Source organism: Heterodontus francisci, unplaced genomic scaffold (assembly GCF_036365525.1).
Source record: "Heterodontus francisci isolate sHetFra1 unplaced genomic scaffold, sHetFra1.hap1 HAP1_SCAFFOLD_405, whole genome shotgun sequence".
In the NCBI taxonomy this organism is placed as follows: Eukaryota; Metazoa; Chordata; class Chondrichthyes; order Heterodontiformes; family Heterodontidae; genus Heterodontus; species Heterodontus francisci.
In genome coordinates, this window is record NW_027141857.1 from 372,619 (window position 1) to 392,281 (window position 19,663).

At 59.5% G+C, this 19,663-nt stretch overlaps 1 protein-coding gene across 1 annotated transcript in view; it reads left to right on the forward strand.

Moving 5' to 3' along the window:
- Nucleotides 1-19,663, forward strand: part of rab11fip4a (RAB11 family interacting protein 4 (class II) a) — a 171,249-nt gene that overhangs the window by 134,184 nt on the left and 17,402 nt on the right. The window contains exons 7-11 of the mRNA XM_068027944.1: nucleotides 640-675; nucleotides 1,007-1,106; nucleotides 15,038-15,141; nucleotides 15,653-15,793; nucleotides 16,186-16,267. Of these exons, the coding sequence (XP_067884045.1) occupies nucleotides 640-675; nucleotides 1,007-1,106; nucleotides 15,038-15,141; nucleotides 15,653-15,793; nucleotides 16,186-16,267 (463 nt within the window). The remainder of the gene's footprint in view (nucleotides 1-639; nucleotides 676-1,006; nucleotides 1,107-15,037; nucleotides 15,142-15,652; nucleotides 15,794-16,185; nucleotides 16,268-19,663) is intronic.

The following is a 19,663-nucleotide window of genomic DNA, read 5'->3' on the forward strand; positions in this document are numbered from 1 at the left end:
CGGTGTTTTTAACCCCCTGGTAACAGTGTTTTAACCAACCCAGTAACCCGGTGTTTTTAGCCCCCTGGTAACCTGGTGTTTTTAACCCCCTGGTAACAGTGTTTTAACCAACCCAGTAACCCGGTGTTTTTAACCCCCTGGTAACAGTGTTTTAACCAACCCAGTAACCCGGTGTTTTTAACCCCCTGGTAACAGTGTTTTAACCAACCCAGTAACCCGGTGTTTTTAACCCCCTGGTAACAGTGTTTTAACCAACCCAGTAACCCGGTGTTTTTAGCCCCCTGGTAACCCGGTGTTTTTAGCCCCCTGGTAACCCAGTGTTTTAACTAACCCAGTAACCCAGTGCTTTGACCCACAATAATTCTTTGTAAGGACTGGTCATTATAGCCTGGGCTTGGAGTTGGGGGCCAGCCCCACAATGGCCTGCAATTCCCAACTCCCAGACACCCTGAAGCTGAGGGCGGACCCTCTGACTGGGATCGTGACCTCTGACTGGGGTCAGGACCTCTGACTGGGGTCAGGACCTCTGAGCAAAGTTTGAAGGAGAAGGTCATGGAGGAGAGGGTGATAAGTGAATTTGAGGTTTGTTGTGTGCATCACTTACAGACACTAACCCCACTCCTGTTGCTTCTATTCCAGCCCAAACAGGAAGATCTCATCTACAGCCTTCGGGAGGTGAGGAAACACATCGGTCATCTGTCTGAAGGGTCAGGGGTCAAGGATGAAGGACTGGAGCCAGGGTCTCGGGAAGAGAGGGGGTGTGGGAACTGCAAATACATAACCAGAACTGTCTGATTGTGTAGGACGCAAAATGGAATTCCCTCACACCCAACTTTCCAGAGGGTGATCGTTCCCTTTGCATGACACTGGTTTAGAGTGTGATCCAAATATTTATCAAATGATGTGTGTTGCAGGATTGAATGTCTGAGGTGGGTTTTCAGGAGCATGCTGACTCCCCACAGGCCAGTTCTGTTGTAATAAGCATTTGTGTTTCTCTCTCTCTCAGGCAACTCTTCCACAACAGTAACATCAGCAGCAGCAGCGGCAGCACAGAGGATCTATTCAGAGACAGCATTGACTCCTGTGACAATGACATCACTGAAAAGGTGAGGCCCACAGGCGAGGAGCTGCAGAACCCAGCTTGGAACATTCCAAACCGACTGCACCCGTCCTGGGAGTGTTTGATGGGGACAGTGTAGAGAGAGCTTTAATCTCTATCTAACCCTGTTTTTTTTAAAAACAGATAAATAAACCAAAAACTCAAATTAAAATGCCATTCTCGGCGTCGACGATGCACTCCAGTCCCTGCGGTGCCCACCGGTCGCGGAAGGCCTCAAGCGTACCGGCGGACACCGCATGCTCCTTCTCCAGGGACACCCGGGTGCGAACGTAACCGCGGAAGAGGGGCAGGCAATCGGGGAGGACGGACCCCCCGACGTCCCGCAACCTGGACCTGTGAATTGCCACCTTGGCCAGGCCCAGGAGCAGACCGACGAGGAGATCCTCCTCCCGGCCCACGTCCCTCCGCACCGGGTGCCCAAAGATCAGGAGTGTGGGACTGAAGTGCAGCCAGAACTTGAGGAGCAGCCCCTTCAAATACTCAATGAGGGGCTGCAACCTCGCACACTCCATATATACAGGGAACACGGAATCGTCCAGGCCGCAGAAAGTACAGGCGGCCTGTGAGTCCGTGAACCTACTTAAAAGTCTATTGCACGGGACTGCCCTGTGCAACACCCTCCACCCTAGGTCCCCGATGTAAAGGGGGAGGACTCCCGCGTTAAAAGACCTCCATCGGGGTTTCCCCTCGCCGCCAGATGGCAACGCGGACCGCCAGGGCGTGTCTGGCCGGCTGACGAGGGCGAGGAAGTGGAGAGTGTGCAGGAGCAGCCCGTACAGGAAACCCCTCCGCACCGATTGGAATGGCATGGAGGGCATTTCTAAGAGGCGGCTCAGATTGTGCGGGACCGGCTCCCGAGGAGGGTTTCAGGGCCTGGGTCCGATGAGCAGTTCCGGCCGACCGGGAGTCAGCTCGGCCAGGATCGCTCCGCACACCCGAGCCCCCTCGACACCCGCAGTGAGGGGCGCCCTGGGGGCTTCAGCTACTCCTCCGCCTGCCGGACCGCCCCCGGAGTCGGCCGCCCGGACAGCCGAGGCGCTCTCCTCCGCTGGCGGGGGAGCGCCCTGACTGGAGGTGACCATGTTCCAGACTCGGAATAGATGCCGGTAAAAGACCGGCAACTCCCTCAGAGAGGCGCGGCTAATGGACTCCACCGGGAGCTGCGTGTCGTCTTGAAGGCAGTGACACTGGCGGAAAAAATACGTCGCCGGCGCACACCATCTGGGAGGACGCTCGACGTACAGGTATCTCTGCAGGGTCCGAAGGCGGAGAGTCGCAGCCTGGGTGCGGACGCACACCAGCGACTGTCCACCCTCCTCAATCGGGAGACTCAGGACCGCGGCAGAGACCCAGTGTTTCCTCTTGCCCCAGAAGAAATCGACGAGTTTCTTCTGGATCTTGGTGGCAAATACAGGGGGCGGGGCCAAAGTGACCAACCGGTACCACAACATGGAGGCCGTCAGTTGTTTTATGACCAGTGCTCGGCCCCTGTAGGAAAGCACTCGGAGCAGTCCTGTCCAGCGCCCCAGCCGAGTGGTGACTTTCGCCTCCAACTCCTGCCAGTTTGCCGGCCAGGCTTCCTCAGCGGGGCTAAGGTGGACTCCCAGATAGAGGATGTGCGTGGTGCTCCACGCAAAAGGTGTCATCTCCTCCGGCAGGGAGTCCACTCGCCACTGACCCACCAGGAGTCAGGAACATTTCTCCCAATTGATCCTCGCGGAGGACGCGGCAGAAAACGTCTGCTGGCAGTCGCACATCCTCCGCAAGTCAACGGGATCTGTGATTGTGAGGAGCACGTCATCGGCGTAAGCCGAGAGGACGACCCGCATGGCCGGCTTGCGCAGAGCCAATCCCGTCAACCTCCTGCGAAGCAGGCACAGGAAGGGCCCCACGCAGATGGTATACAATTGGCCGGACATGGGGCATCCCTGACGCACTCCTCTCCCAAAGCGAAGGGGCGCCGTCAAGGACTCGTTAACCTTGACAAGACACTCTGCGGCGGCGTATAAAAGTCGAAATGCGGCCCGAGTCCGAAAGCGCGCAGAATCCCGAAAAGGTATTCGTGATCCACCCTGTCGAACACCTTCTCCTGATCGAGGGAGAGAAAGGCGACCGACTGACCAGTCCTCTGGGAAAGATGGATCAGGTCCCGGACCAGGTGGATGTTGTCCTGGATGGACCAGCCCGGGACCGTGTAGGACTGGTCGGGGTGGATCATGTGGGCCAGCACGGAGCCCAGGCGGGTAGACATAGCCTGGGCAAAGATCTTATAATCCGTGCTGAGGAGGGAGACCGGACGCCAGTTTTTAAGCAGGCGGAGATCGCCCCTCTTCGGCAGCAGGACAATGACCGCCCAGCGCCACGAGAGGGGCATCTCCCCGGTCGCCAGGCTTTCCCCCAGGACCTGCGCGTAATCGTCACCCAGGACGAACCAGAACGCCCTGAGGAACTCCACGGTCAACCCATCCAGCCCTGGAGATTTGCCCCTTGAGAGCTGGTGGAGGGCGCCAGTCAGCTCCGCCAACGTGAGCGGAGCCTCCAATCCTTCGGCGCCCTCCGGGCTGACCTGCGGCAGGTCCTCCCACAAAACTCTGCGCGCATCCTCGCTGGACGGATCCAGAGAGAACAACGCACTGTAATAAGTACGGATCCGTGATGGAGGATCCGTCGTCGGCCAGCAGCTCGACGAGCTGCTTACGGACCCCCCGCCATTTTTCCAGCAAGTAGAAGAAGGGTGAGGCGCGGTCCAAATCTTCCAGGATCTGGATCCGTGGCCTCACGTACGCGCCTCGGGACCCTATGAGCTGCAGGTCCCTCAGCGCGCCCTTCTTCTCTTTGTACGCCTGCCACAGGGCCGGGTCCACGACGGCATGACCGAGGCGGGACTCCAACTCGAGCACCTCCCTCTCAAGGCGCCCGATCTCTGCTTCCCGCCTCTTGGTCAACCCCTTTGCGTACTCCTGACAGAAGACGCGGATGTGAGTCTTGCCCACATCCCACCATAGCCTCAAGGAGGGGAAGTCCCCTTGCTTCCTTCTCCAGTCGGCCCAGAATCGACAGAACGAGTCCCGAAATCGCTCGTCCTCCAGCTGCCGGTTGTTAAAGTGCCAGTACGCGGACCCCGCCCGCGTGCAGAGCGGAGTAAACTCCACCTGCACCAGACGGTGGTCCGAGCACGGCACTAGCCGCATGGAGGCCGCCGAGATGCGGGAGACGTACGCCTGCGAAATGTAGAGGCGGTCGATTCGGGACCCTCCTCCTCCAGACCTCCACGTGAAGGCGCTGGAGTCGGGATGGAGATTCCGCCAGACGTCCACCAAATTAAGGGAGCTGATCAGTCCCCTCAACTGCTCCACCGACGCTTGGCCGCGCTGGGGACCGGAGCGATCCCCCACCTCGAGGGTGCAGTTAAAATCCCCCCCGAGGATGATGCACTCGCCGCTATCGATGGAGCTCAAGAGAGCGGACACTTCTTCAAAGAAGCGCGCTTGCAACGCGCCGGGCCTGGGCGCGTACACGTTCACAAAGTGGAGTGGCACGCTACCCAGGCGAACGGCGACGTGGAGCAAGTGGCCCGGCACTCGCTCCTTGACCCCCAAGATCTCCGGCTGAAAAGTCGGGGCCAACAAGATAGCCACCCCACTAGAAAGAGGGGTGAGGTGACTCATGTAGACCCCACCCTGCCACTCCAGGATCCAGGTGGCTTCGTCTCCCGGAACAGTGTGGGTTTCCTGCAGAAAGTTCACCGCGTATCTCCCTTCCCTAAGGACTGAGAGATTGTGAAATCTGCGGTGAGACCCCTTGCTGCCGTTGATGTTGAGGCTGGCTATGGTTATCTTCATGCAAAAGGTACTTAAAACCTGTCACAAACACCTGCCTGTGAGGAGGGAGTGGAAGTGCACCTGGCCCTCCACTCCCCCAGCAACCCATTGAGGAACACATTAAAACGGCGCCTCTCAACCAGTTTCACGCCCGCAGCGCTTGCCTGCTTTCTTCAGGTCGGCACGGACGGACTGGATGATCAGCGCCAGATTCGACCAATGGCCGAGGGCCAGCTGAACTTCATTGCGGCAGCCCCTGCAAACCGCGAGGAAATCCCGGAGTTCCGCCGTGGGGATGAGAGGAGATTCGGTGGGAGGCACGAGGGACTCCACCACCTCACTGGCGATGGAATCAAGATCATCCTCTGTGCCCCACACCGAATCCCCATCCTCCTCCGGGTTGTCACCACCAGCGGCCGACACATCCACCACACACTGTGGGGCGGACGTCCCGGCCGCGCCAGCTGGTCCTGCATCCGTCACGATCCCACCCCCAGGATCGATGGCTGAGGAGTCCTCTCTGGGTTCTATTGTGAAACTGGAGCCTGTAGGCAGCAGCGGTTCAGGACCCCCCTCCACCTCCGCCCCCAGGCCAATGAGTGGTCCAGGGGAGACAGAAGTTCCCGACTCCGGAAATCCAGCCGGAGCCGAGACCGGAGGCGGACAGAGGAGGCCATCTCCCGCTCTGCCAGCACCCACAGGCCCAGCAGATGGGGCAGCATTCTCGGTTATAACCGGGTCGGGTGTCTCCTGGTTGGTGGTGGACTCCGGCTGGGAGGGCCGACCCTCTGGGGCCTCGCCCTCCCCTTCACTCAGGGCACCCGACCCAGTAGCAGTGGCAGAATGGGCAGCGTCCCCAGGCTCCCCCACCACAAGCAGGGCCCCACTTACTCCTTCAGGAGGGGCCTCATGTACCAGGGCCTTCCCCTCCCCTCCATCCTGAGGAATAGGGTGCTCCTGCCTGGACTTTGTCGCCTTGGTGGTGGCGGTAGGGGAAACCTGGGGACCCAAAACAGGAGACAGCTCCCCTCCAACAGATGGACCCTGCGCCTCAGGGGCCCTTGTTACCTCTGTGGAGGGGTGCCTTCTCCTCTTTTTCCCAGTTGGGTGCGGAGGCTCAGAGACCTCCATGTCATCAGAGGCCTCCACCTCCGCACTCTTTTTTTTTTATTCACCCTGGGCCTGAGCCCAGCCCTGGGGCAAGTTGACGTCCCGAGATCGGGCTTTGTGCTGAGCTCAGACTCGGGTTGTGTCACGGTGTCCAGGGGACGCGCCTCTCGATGTTTATTTCTCCTCCGCGCCTTCCTTCCACTTGGACGGTCACCCCCCTCCCTGCCGGAGGCCGTGAAAACCACAGCCTCCGGTACCGACTGAATGGTATCTGGTGGAGGTGTAGGGGGGTGTGGGAGGAGGTGCAGCGTTGCCACCCTGGGCCGCCGAGTTGGAGTTGGCAGCCGGGAGGTTGGGGCAGTTCTTACGAACATGCCCCACCCCCTTACAGACATGGCACCGCACCCCGTCCAAGGCCCAGAAGACGCGGTAGGCCGTCCCCTGGAACTCTACATTAAAGTGGCCCTCTGTCACCTCCTCCCGCGCCAGCTGCATGAATAACTGGCGGCGGAAGGAGTACACATGTCGGAGGCTGTTCTCCCGAAGACCGAGTGGGACTGGGATGAGCCCCGTCTTTATCTCCCCCAGATGGTGCAGGTGGGGAAGGAGGAGCTCACCAGGAATGAAGGGCAGGACATTGGATAGAATGAGGCTTTGCGCAGTGGCCTCCAGGGGGTCCACTGGCAGAAAAATCCCGCCCACGCTGAGCCCCTTGCTCAAAGCCAGGGACACCGCCCGCTCGGTCTTCAGGAAAAACACTGCCTTCCCGTACATTTTAGAGGCTGCAACAATGGCCGAAGGGCTGACAACCTCAGCCATTGCTTTCACGCATGCCTCTATAGTCATGTTCGGGTGGACGTAGCTCTTGACCCCATGCTTCGATGTTAATAAAGCAAACGGTGACGGGGCAACAGGTGCAGCTGCAGCAGCCGCAGCAGCATATGAACGGGAAGGCCCCGCCACCGGCGAAGAGGGGCTTGCCATGGGGTCTAAGAGCCACGTCCACCCCCAAGAAACAAAACAAATTTACACAATTTTTAAAAAAAAAAGCAAACTTTAAACCAAGTGGAGTGGGGGTAGAGGAGGATGGCGTAGGATGGTAAAGGAAAAAGGGAGGATAGGTGACTGAGGCGACTGAGTGGAGGAAGGGAGTGAAAGGCTGAAAAGGATGTTTGATCCAACTGCCAGTTGGAGCACCTTTATCAAAATTAGTCCAAAACTGTTTGGTGTCTTCCAGTTGGGGGAGGCTTCTTCGCCCGGGACGGCTGGAGCCGCCCAGTACTCTCCTCTTCTGATTTTAACAAGACAGTCTTCACCCGGGCAACTCCAGCTGTCCCGAGCAGGCAGTTGGGGTGGGGAGGGAGCTCCCTGTGTGCAAACACCAATACAAACACAGGGGCCCCTACTGGATTTGGCTGCCCCACCCCTGAGTCTTCCAGCCTCTTCTCCCTCCCCCAAACAGTCCAAACGTAAGAGTCTTTCAGGTGCCCTGACACCCACCTCTCCAAAACAATTGCAGCCTTCCTTGATGGTTTCTCTCCACTCTGTATTCACCTTTCTCCAGTCTCTCTCTCCAGTTGCAGCAGCACAGGTGCAGCTGCTCCCCCTGATTGCTGGCAGGAAGTGCTCCAAATTGCCCAGCCAATCCCTGTGCTGTACCTGTCCTGGGAGTGTTTGATGGGGACAGTGTTGAGGGAGCTTTAATCTGTATCTGACCCCTGTTTTTTTTTCCCAAGGGGGCCTTTATACCCCAGGCCCCTTTTATATTTTTCACATCGAGGGGGCCTTTATTCCTCAGGCCCCCTTTATATACATATTTACAGTTTTAAAATAACTTTATTAAAACCAGATAAATAAACAAAACTCAAATTAAAATGCCATTCTCGGCGTCGACGATGCACTCCAGTCCCTGCGGTGCCCACCGGTCGCGGAAGGCCTCAAGCGTACCGGCGGACACCGCATGCTCCTTCTCCAGGGACACCCGGGCGCGAACATAACCGCGGAAGAGGGGCAGGCAATCGGGGAGGACAGAACCCCCGACGGCCCGCAACCTGGACCTGTGAATTGCCACCTTGGCCAGGCCCAGGAGCAGACCGACGAGGAGATCCTCCTCCCGGCCCGAGCCCCTCCGCACCGGGTGCCCAAAGATCAGGAGTGTGGGACTGAAGTGCAGCCAGAATTTGAGGAGCAGCCCCTTCAGATACTCAAATAGGGGCTGCAACCTCGCACACTCCGTATAAATGTGGAACACGGACTCGTCCAGGCCGCAGAAAGTACAGGCGGCCTGGGAGTCCGTGAACCTACTTAAAAGCCTATTGCACGGGACTGCTCTGTGCAGCACCCTCCACCCCAGGTCCCCGATGTAAAGGGGGAAGACTCCCGCGTAGAGAGACCTCCATCGGGGTTTCCCCTCGCCGCCAGATGGCAACGCGGACCGCCAGGGCGTGTCCAGCCGGCTGACGAGGGCGAGGAAGTGGAGAGTGTGCAGGAGCAGCCCGTACAGGAAACCCCTCCGCGCCGATTGGAATGGCACGGAGGGCATTTCCGAGAGGCGGCTCGGGTTGTGCGGGACCGGCTCCCGAGGAGGGTTTCGGGGCCTGGGTCCGATGAGCAGTTCCGGCCGAGCGGGTGTCAGCTCGGCCGGGATCGCTCCGCACTCCCGAGCCCCCTCGCCACCCGCAGTGAGGGGCGTCCCGGGGGTTTCGGCTACTCCTCCGGCCGCCGGACCGTCCCCGGAGTCGGCCGCCCGGACGGCCGAGGCGCTCTCCTCCGCCGGCGGGGGAGCACCCTGACTGGAGGCGACCATGTTCCAGACTCGGAAAAGATCCCGGTAAAAGACAGGCAACTCCCTCAGAGAGGCGCGGCTAACGGACTCCACCGGGAGCTGCGTGTCGTCTTGAAGGCAGTGACACTGGCGGAAAAAATACGTCGCCAGCGCACACCATCTGGGAGGACGCTCGACGTACAGGTATCTCTGCAGGGTCCGAAGGCGGAGAGTCGCAGCCTGGGTGCGGACGCACACCAGCGATTGACCGCCCTCCTCGATCGGGAGACTCAGGACCGCGGCAGAGACCCAGTGTTTCCTCTTGCCCCAGAAGAAATCGACGAGTTTCTTCTGGATCTTGGTGGCAAATACAGGGGGCGGGGCCAAAGTGACCAACCGGTACCACAGCATGGAGGCCACCAGTTGGTTTATGACCAACGCTCGGCCCCTGTAGGAAAGCACTCGGAGCAGTCCTGTCCAGCGCCCCAGCCGAGCGGTGACTTTCGCCTCCAACTCCTGCCAGTTTGCCGGCCAGGCTTCCTCAGCGGGGCTAAGGTGGACTCCCAGATAGAGGAGGTGCGTGGTGCTCCACGCAAAAGGTGTCATCTCCTCCGGCAGGGAGTCCACCCGCCACTGACCAACCAGGAGTCCGGAACATTTCTCCCAATTGATCCTCGCGGAGGACGCGGCAGAAAAGGTCTGCTGGCAGTCGCGCATCCTCCGCAAGTCAACGGGATCTGTCATTGTGAGGAGCACGTCGTCGGCGTAAGCCGAGAGGACGACCCGCATGGCCGGCTCGCGCAGAGCCAATCCCGTCAACTTCCTGCGAAGCAGGCACAGGAAGGGCCCCACGCAGATGGTAAACAATTGGCCGGACGTGGGGCACCCCTGACGCACTCCTCTCCCAAATCGAAGGGGCGCCGTCAAGGACCCGTTAACTTTGACTAGACACTCTGCGGCGGCGTATAAAAGTCGGACCCGGGCCACGTAATGCGGCCCGAGTCCGAAAGCGCGCAGAGTCCCGAAAAGGTAATCGTGATCCACCCTGTCGAACGCCTTCTCCTGATCGAGGGAGAGAAAGGCGACCGACTGACCAGTCCTCCGGGAAAGATGGATCAGGTCCCGGACCAGGTGGATGTTGTCCTGGATGGACCGGCCCGGGACCGTGTAGGACTGGTCGGGGTGGATCATGTGGGCCAGCACGGAGCCCAGGCGGGTAGACATAGCCCGGGCAAAGATCTTATAATCCGTGCTGAGGAGGGAGACCGGACGCCAGTTTTTAAGCAGGCGGAGATCGCCCCTCTTCGGCAGCAGGACGATGACCGCCCTGCGCCACGAGAGGGGCATCTCCCCGGTCGCCAGGCTTTCCCCCAGAACCCGCGCGTAATCGTCCCCCAGGACGTCCCAGAACGCCCTGAGGAACTCCACGGTCAACCCATCCAGCCCTGGGGATTTGCCCATCGAGAGCTGGTGGAGGGCGCCAGTCAGCTCCGCCAACGTGAGCGGAGCCTCCAATCCTTCGGCGCCCTCCGGGCTGACCTGCGGCAGGTCCTCCCACAAAACTCTGCGGCATCCTCGCTGGACGGATCCGGAGAGAACAACGCACTGTAATACGTCCGGACCAGGAGGCCCATTCCCTCCGGATCCGTGATGGAGGATCCGTCGTCGGCCAGCAGCTCGACGAGCTGCTTACGGACCCCCCGCCATTTTTCCAGCGAGTAGAAGAAGGGTGAGGCGCGGTCCAAATCTTCCAGGATCTGGATCCGCGACCTCACGTACGCGCCTCGGGACCCTATGAGCTGCAGGTCCCTCAGCGTGCCCTGCTTCTCTTTGTACGCCTGCCACAGGGCCGGGTCCGCGACGGCATGACCGAGGCGGGATTCCAAGTCGAGCACCTCCCTCTCAAGGCGCCCGATCTCGGCTTTCCGCCTCTTGGTCGACCCCTTCGCGTACCCCTGACAGAAGACGCGGATGTGAGTCTTGCCCACATCCCACCATAGCCTCAAGGAGGGGAAGCCCCCCTGCTTCCTTCTCCAGTCGGCCCAGAATCGACAGAACGAGTCCCGAAATCGCACGTCCTCCAGCAGCCGGTTGTTAAAGTGCCAGTACGCGGAACCCGCCCGCGTGCGGAGCGGAGTGGACTCCGCCCACACCAGGCGGTGGTCCGAGCACGGCACCAGCCGCATGGAGGCCGCCGAAACGCGGGAGACGTACGCCTGCGAAATGTAGAGGCGGTCGATTCGCGACCCCCCTCCTCCAGACCTCCACGTGAAGGTGCTGGAGTCGGGATGGAGATTCCGCCAGACGTCCACCAAGTTAAGGGAGCTGATCAGTCCCCTCAACTTCTCCACCGACGCTTGGCCGCGCTGGGGACCGGAGCGATCCCCCACCTCGAGGGTGCAGTTAAAATCCCCCCCCCCGAGGATGATGCACTCGCCGCTATCGATGGAGCTCAAGAGAGCGGACACTTCTTCAAAGAAGCGCGCTTGCAAAGCGGCGGGCCTGGGCGCGTACACGTTCACAAAGTGGAGCGGCACGCTACCCAGGCGAACGGCGAGGTGGAGCAAGCGGCCCGGCACTAGCTCCTTGACCCCCAAGATCTCCGGCTGAAAAGTCGGGGCCAACAAGATAGCCACCCCACTAGAAATAGGGGTGAGGTGACTCATGTAGACCCCACCCTGCCACTCCAGGAGCCAGGTGGCTTCGTCTCCCGGAACGGTGTGGGTTTCCTGCAGAAAGCTCACCGCGTATCTCCCTTCCCTAAGGACTGAGAGATTGTGAAATCTGCGGTGAGCCCCTCTGCTGCCGTTGATGTTGAGGCTGGCTATGGTTATCTTCATGTCAAAGGTAATTAAAACCCGTCACCAACAGCTCACTGTGAGGAGGGAGTGGAAGTGCACCTGGCCCTCCACTCCCCCAGCAACCCATTGAGGAACACATTAAAACGGCGCCTCTCAACCAGTTTCACGTCCGCGCGCTTGCCTGCTATCTTAAGGGCGGCACGGACGGACTGGATGATCAGCGCCAGATTCGACCAGTGGTCGAGGGCCAGCTGAACTTTATTGCGGCAACCCCTGCAAGCCGCGAGGAAATCCCGGAGTTCCGCCGTGGGGATGAGAGGAGATTCGGTGGGAGGCACGAGGGACTCCACCACCTCACTGGCGATGGAATCAAGATCATCCTCCGTGCCCCGCACCGAATCCCCATCCTCCTCCGGGTCGTCACCGCCAGCGGCCGACACATCCACCACACACTGTGGGGCGGACGTCCCGGCCGCGCCAGCTGGTCCCGCCTCCGTCACGATCCCACCCCCAGGATCGATGGCGGAGGAGTCCTCTCTGGGTTCTATTGTGAAACTGGAGCCTGTAGGCACCAGCGGCTCAGGACCCCCCTCCACCTCCGTCCCCAGGGCAATGAGTGGTCCAGGGGAGACAGAAGTTCCCGACTCCGGGAAACCAGCCGGAGCCGAGATTGGAGGCGGAGGGAGGAGGCTATCTCCCGCTCCGCCAGCACCCACAGGCCCAGCAGGTGGGGCAGCATTCTCAGTTATAACTGGGTCGGGTGTCTCCTGGTTGGTGGTGGACTCCGGCTGGGAGGCCCGACCCTCTGGGGCCTCGCCCTCCCCTTCATTCAGGACACCCGACCCAGTAGCAGTGGCAGAATGGGCAGCTTCCCCAGGCTCCCCCACCACAAGCAGGGCCCCACTTACTCCTTCAGGAGGGGCCTCATGTACCGGGGGCCATCCCCTCCCCTCCATCCTGAGGAATAGGGAGCACCTGCCCGGACTTTGCAGCCTTGGTGGTGGCGGTAGGGGAAACCTGGGGACCCGAAACAGGAGACAGCTCCCCTCCAACAGATGGGCCCTGCGCCTCAGGGCCCCTTGTTACCTCTGTGGAGGGGTGCCTTCTCTCTTTTTCCAGTTGTGCGGAGGCTCAGAGACCTCCTTCATCAGGCTCACTCACTCTCCTTTTTTTTATTCACCCTGGGCCTGAGCCCAGCCCTGGGCAGAGTCGCCTCCACTCTCCACACTCTCTTCTCTTTTTATTCACCCTGGCCTGAGCCCAGCCTGGGCATTGACTCCGAGATCGGGCCTTGGGCTGAGCTCAGGCTCGGGTAGTGTCACGATATCCAGGGGACGCGCCTCTCGATGTTTATTTCTCCTCCGCGCCTTCCTTCCACTTGGACGGTCACCCCCCTCCCTGCCGGAGGCCGTGAAAACCACAGCCTCCGGTACCGACTGAATGGTATCTGGTGGTGGTGTAGTGGGGGGTGGGAGGAGGTGCAGCGTCGCCACCCTGGGCCGCTGAGTTGGAGTTGGCAGCCGGGAGGTTGGGGCAGTTCTTACGAACATGCCCCACCCCCTTACAGACATGGCACCGCACCCCGTCCAAGGTCCAGAAGACGCGGTAGGCCGTCCCCTGGAATTCTACATTGAAGTGGCCCTCTGTCACCTCCTCCCGCGCCAGCCGCATGAATAACTGGCGGCGGAAGGAGTAGACGTGTCGGAGGCTGTTCTCCCGAAGACCGAGCGGGACTGGGGTGAGCCCCGTCTTTACCTCCCCAGATGGTGCAGGTGGGGAAGGAGGAGCTCACCAGGGATGAAGGGTGGGACATTGGATAAAATGAGCCTTTGCGCAGTGGCCTCCAGGGGGTCGACTGGCAGAAAGGTCCCGCCCACGGTGAGCCCCTTGCTCAGAGCCAGGGACACTGCCCGCTCGGTCTTCAGGAAAAACACTGCCTTCCCGTACATTTTTAGAGGCTGCAACAATGGCCGAAGGGCCGACAACCTCGGCCATTGCTTTCACGCATGCCTCTATAGTCATGTTCGGGTGGACGTAGCTCTTGACCCCATGCTTCGTTGTTAATAAAGCAAACGGTGACGGGGCAACAGGTGCAGCTGCAGCAGCCGCAGCAGCATATGAACGGAAGGCCCCGCCACCGGCGAAGAGGGGCTTGCCATGGGGTCGCAGAGCTACGCCCACCCCCAAGAATCAAAACAAATTTACACAATTTTTTAAAAAGCAAACTTTAAACAAGGTGGAGTGGGAGTAGAGGAGGATGGCGTAGGATGGTAAAGGAAAAGGGGAGGATAGGTGATTGAGGCGACTGAGTGGAGGAAGGGAGAGAAAGGCTGAAAAGGATGTTTGTTTCAACTGCCAGTTGGAGCACCTTTATCACAATTAGTCCAAACTTGTTTGTTGTCTTCCAGTTGGGGGAGGCTTCTTCGCCCGGGACAGCTGGAGCCGCCCGGTACTCTCCTCTTCTGATTTTAACAAGACAGTCTTCACCCGGGCAACTCCAGCTGTCCCGAGCAGGCAGTTGGGGTGGGGAGGGAGCTCCCTGTGTGCAAACACCAATACAAACACAGGGGCCCTTACTGGATTTGGCTGCCCCACCCCTGAGTCTTCAGGCCTCTTCTCCCTCCCCCAAACAGTTTAAACTTAATAGTCTTTCAGGTGCCCTGACACCCACCTCTCCAGAAAAAAATTGCAGCCTTCCTTGATGGTTTCCCTCCACTCTGTATTCACCTTTCTCCAGTCTCTCTCTCCAGTTGCTGCAGTTTCCACTCTCCACTCTGCAATTGCTGCAACACAGGTGCAGCTGCTCCCCCTGATTGCTGGCAGGAAGTGCTCCAAATTGACCAGCCAATCCCAGTGCTGTACCTGTCCTGGGAGTGTTTGATGGGACAGTGTAGAGGGAGCTTTACTCTGTATCTAACCCCGTGCTGTACCTGTCCTGGGAGTGTTTGATGGGGACAGTGTAGAGGGAGCTTTACTCTGTATCTAACCCCCGTGCTGTATCTGTCCTGGGAGTGTTTGATGGGGGACAGTGTAGAGGGAGCTTTACTCTGTATCTAACCCCGTACTGCATCTGTCCTGGGAGTGTTTGATGGGACAGTGTAGAGGGAGCTTTACTCTGTATCTAACCCCCGTGCTGTATCTGTCCTGGAGTGTTTGATGGGGGGACAGTGTAGAGGGAGCTTTACTCTGTATCTAACCCCGTACTGCATCTGTCCTGGGAGTGTTTGATGGGACAGTGTAGAGGGAGCTTTACTCTGTATCTAACCCCCCGTGCTGTACCTGTCCTGGGAGTGTTTGATGGGGACAGTGTAGAGGGAGCTTTACTCTGTATCTAACCCCGTGCTGTACCTGTCCTGGGAGTGTTTGATGGGACAGTGATGTGCTTCAGTTGGTGTTGAAAATATCTTTAATTTCCTGACAGGTGAGCTATCTGGAGAAGAAAGTGACAGAGCTGGAGAACAACTGCCTGATGAATGGTGACCAGAAGAGTAAATTAAAACAGGAGAACACACAACTGGTGCACAGGTAAACAATCGTCTGCTCCCCAGACTCCTTGACTAGGGCAGTCTGCAGTAATGAGGTAGGGGGCAGGGGGTGTTTACTGAATGGAGGTGTAAGGAAATGAGCAGTAAACCAGGGTAGGGGTTGCAGGTTGGCCATTAATGGAAGAGGCCACATGGTGGGATTTGGTTGATTTTGCCTCCGAGCTGTGTTCTATACTCATGTTTAATGATGGGAGGGTTTGCAGGTGGACTGCTGGTTGCAATGTTAAATTTGGTTTCTGGGGATTTCTTTTGTTCCTGTTTAGTGTTGCTCGGCAGCAGCAAATGGAACCTTCCTGCTGATTGGATAGTGAGAGGAGAGTCTGTGTACAGTTAGAATTAGATTTAGAATTAGAACATTACAACGCAGTACAGGCCCTTCGGCCCTCGATGTTGCGCCGACCTGTGAAACCATCTGACCTACACTATTCCATTTTCATCCATATGTCTATCCAATGACCACTTTGATTGACAATGACATTGTATTTTGACAGGGTTCATGCGATGGAGGAGCAGCTGAAAGATCAGGAGACAAGGGCACAGGAAGTCTTCCTGCAAGAGCTGAGGAGACACCGAGATATTCTCAATAAACTGGAGAGAGAGAAGAATGCGGAGATTGAAATGCTGACCACAAGGTACAGTCAGTGTAACACACTCACCCATTCAACTTCTCTCACTAAAACAATTCACTTATCATCCTGAGCCCAGTTGCTCAGGAACCCCCTTCATCCCCAAATCCAGCTCAGAGTCATCCTGTTTTTCCCAATGACTGTCTCTCTCCCCCTCCCCTGAAGGTGCTGACTCTCTCTCCCCCTCCCCTGAAGGTGCTGACTCTCTCTCTCCCTCCCCTGAAGGTGCTGACTCTCTCTCCCCCTCCCCTGAAGGTGCTGACTCTCTCTCCCCCTCCCCTGAAAGGTGCTGACTCTCTCTCCCCCTCCCTGAAGGTGCTGACTCTGACTCTGCCCTGGGTGTGGGTGTCAGTCTGACTCCGTGCTGTAATGTTATTCTGGGATGTTTTCTGTTTTAGGGCTCAGCAGCTGGAGGAGGAATCGAATGAGCTGAAAAATAAAGCAACTCGGTTAAAGAGTCAGACAGAAAAACTGGATGAGGTGAGTGGTTGGAGGGGAGGGGGTGAGACGTTGCATTGAAAGTGAGGAAGTATTAGCTGTTTTAATGGGCTTAATAGTGGATAAATCCCCAGGCCCAGATGAGATGTATCCCAGGCTGTTATGTGAGGCAAGGGAGGAGATAGTAGGGGCTCTGACACAAATTTTGAAATCCTCTCTGGCCACAGGCGAGGTGCCAGAGGACTGGTGGACAGCGAATGTGGTACCATTATTCAAGAAGGGTAGCAGGGATAAACCAGGTAATTACAGGCTAGTGAGTCTAACATCAGTGGTAGGGAAAATATTGGAAAAAATTCTGACGGGCAGGATTAATCTCCACTTGGAGAGGCAGGGATTAATCAGGGATAGTCAGCATGGTTTTGTCAGGGGGAGATCATGTCTAACAAATTTGATTGAATTTTTCGAGGAGGTGACTAGGTGTGTAGATGAGGGTAAAGCAGTTGATGTCGTCTACATGGACTTCAGTCAGGTTTTTGATAAGGTCCCGCATGGGAGATTGGTTAAGAAGGTAAGAGCCCATTGGATCCAGGGCAATTTGGCAAATTGGATCCAAAATTGGCTTAGTGGCAGGAGGCAGAGGGTGATGGTCGAGGGCTGTCTTTGCGAGTGGAAGCCTGTGACCAGTGGTGTACCACAGGGATCGGTGCTGGGACCCTTGCTGTTTGTAGTGTACATTAATGATTTAGATGTGAATATAGGAGGTATGATCAGTAAGTTCGCAGATGACATGAAAATTGGTGGTGCTGTAAATAGAGGATGAAAGCCTTAGATTACAGGGAGATATAAATGGGCTGATAAGATGGGCGGAGCTGTAGCAAATGGAATTTAATCCTGAGAAGTGTGAGGTGATGCATTTTGGGAGGACTAACAAGGCAAGGGAATATACAATGAATGGTAGGACCCTCTCCTCCCCCCCGCTCCCCTCTCCTCCTCCCCCTCTCCCCTCGCTCCTCCTCCCCCTCTCCCCTCGCTCCTCCTCCCCCTCTCCCCGCTCCCCCTCTCCTCCTCCCCCTCTCCCCTCTCTCCTCCTCCCCCTCTCCCCTCTCTCCTCCTCCCCCTCTCCCTCTCTCCTCCTCCCCTCTCCCCTCTCTCCTCTCCCCTCTCCCCTCTCTCCTCCTCCCTCTCCCCTCTCTCCTCCTCCCCCTCTCCCCTCTCTCCTCCTCCCCCTCTCCCCTCTCTCCTCCTCCCCCTCTCCCCTCTCTCCTCCTCCCCTCTCTCCTCCCCCCCTCTCTCCTCTCCCCTCTCTCCTCCTCCCCCTCTCCTCCCTCTCTCCTCTCCCCTCTCCCTCCTCCCCTCTCCCCCTCTCCCCTCCTCTCTCCCCCTCTCCCTCTCTCCCCTCTCTCCTCCCCCTCTCCTCTCTCCTCCTCCCCCTCTCCCTCCTCCCTCCCCCTCCTCTCCCCTCTCTCCCTCCTCTCCCCTCTCCTCCCCCCTCTCCCTCTCTCCCCTCCCCCTCTCCCCTCTCTCCTCCCCTCTCCCTCTCTCCTCCTCCCCTCTCCCCTCTCCCCTCTCCCTCCTCCCCCTCTCCCTCCCCCTCTCCCCTCTCTCCTCCTCCCCTCTCTCCCTCCCTCTCTCCCCCTCCCCTCTCCCCTCCCACTCTCCCCTCCCCTCTCCCCCTCCCCTCTCTCCCCTCCCCCTCTCTCCTCCTCCCCCTCCCCTCTCTCCCCTCCCCTCTCTCCCTCCCCTCTCTCCCCCTCCCTCTCTCCCCCTCCTCTCCCCCTCCCCTCTCTCCCCCTCCCCTCTCTCCCCCTCTCTCCCCCTCTCCCCTCTCCCCTCCCTCTCCCCCTCCCCTCTCTCCCCTCTCCTCCTCCCCCTCTCCCCCTCTCCCTCCTCTCCCCCTCTCCCTCTCTCCCCTCTCCCCTCTCCTCCTCCCCCTCTCCTCCTCCCCTCTCTCCTCCCCCTCTCCCCCTCCTCCCCTCTCCCCCTCCCTCCTCCCCTCTCCCTCCTCCCCTCTCCCTCCTCCTCCCCTCTCCCCTCTCCCTCCTCCCTCTCCCCCTCCCCTCTCTCTCCCCTCCCCCTCTCCCCTCCCCTCTCTCCTCCTCCCCTCTCTCCTCCTCCCCCTCTCCCCTCTCTCTCCTCCTCCCTCTCCTCCTCCTCCCCCTCTCTCCTCCTCCCCCTCCTCCTCCTCCCTCCTCCCCCTCTCCCTCCTCCCCTCTCCCTCCTCCCCTCCTCCTCCCCTCCTCCTCCCTCCTCCCCTCTCCTCCTCCTCCCCCCTCTCCTCCTCCCCCCTCCTCTCCCCCTCTCCTCCTCCCTCCTCCTCCTCCCTCTCCTCCTCCCCCTCTCCTCCTCCCCCTCTCCTCCTCCCCTCTCCTCCTCCCCTCTCCTCCTCCCCCTCTCCTCCTCCCCTCTCCTCTCCCCTCCTCCCCCTCTCCCCTCCTCCCCTCTCCCCCTCTCCCCTCTCCTCCTCCCCTCTCCTCCTCCCCTCTCCCCTCTCCTCCTCCTCCCCCTCTCCTCTCCTCCTCCCCCCTCTCTCCTCCTCCTCCCCCTCTCTCTCCTCCTCCTCCCCTCTCCTCCTCCTCCTCCCCCTCTCCTCCTCCCCCTCTCTCCTCCTCCCCCTCTCTCCTCCTCCCCCTCTCCTCCTCCCCCTCTCTCCTCCTCCCCTCTCTCCTCCTCCCCCTCTCTCCTCCTCCCCCTCTCTCCTCCTCCCCCTCTCTCCTCCTCCCCCTCTCTCCTCCTCCCCCTCTCCCCTCTTCCCCCTCTCCCCTCCTCCCCCTCTCCCCTCCTCCCCCTCTCCCCTCCTCCCCCTCTCCCTCCTCCCCCCTCTCCCCTCTCTCCTCCTCCCCCTCTCCCTCTCTCCCCTCTCCCTCTCCCCCTCTCTCCTCTCCCTCCTCCCCTCTCTCCTCCTCCCCTCTCTCTCCCCCTCTCTCCTCCTCCCCCTCTCTCCTCCTCCCCCTCTCTCCTCCTCCCCCTCTCTCCTCCTCCCCCTCTCTCCTCCTCCCCCTCTCTCCTCCTCCCCCTCTCTCCTCCTCCCCTCTCTCCTCCTCCCCCTCTCTCCTCCTCCCCCTCTCTCCTCCTCCCCCTCTCTCCTCCTCCCCCTCTCTCCTCCTCCCCCTCTCTCCTCCTCCCCCTCTCTCCTCCTCCCCCTCTCTCCTCCTCCCCTCTCTCCTCCTCCCCCTCTCTCCTCCTCCCCCTCTCTCCTCCTCCTCCTCTCCCCTCCTCCCCCTCTCCCCTCTCCCTCCTCCTCCTCTCCCCTCCTCCCCCTCTCCCCTCTCCTCCTCCTCCCCTCTCCCCTCTCTCCTCCTCCCCCTCTCCCCCCTCCCCCTCTCTCCTCCCCCTCTCTCCTCCCCCCTCTCTCCTCCCCCTCTCTCCTCCCCCCTCTCTCCTCCCCCCTCTCTCCTCCCCCCTCTCTCCTCCCCCCTCTCTCCTCCCCCCCTCTCTCCA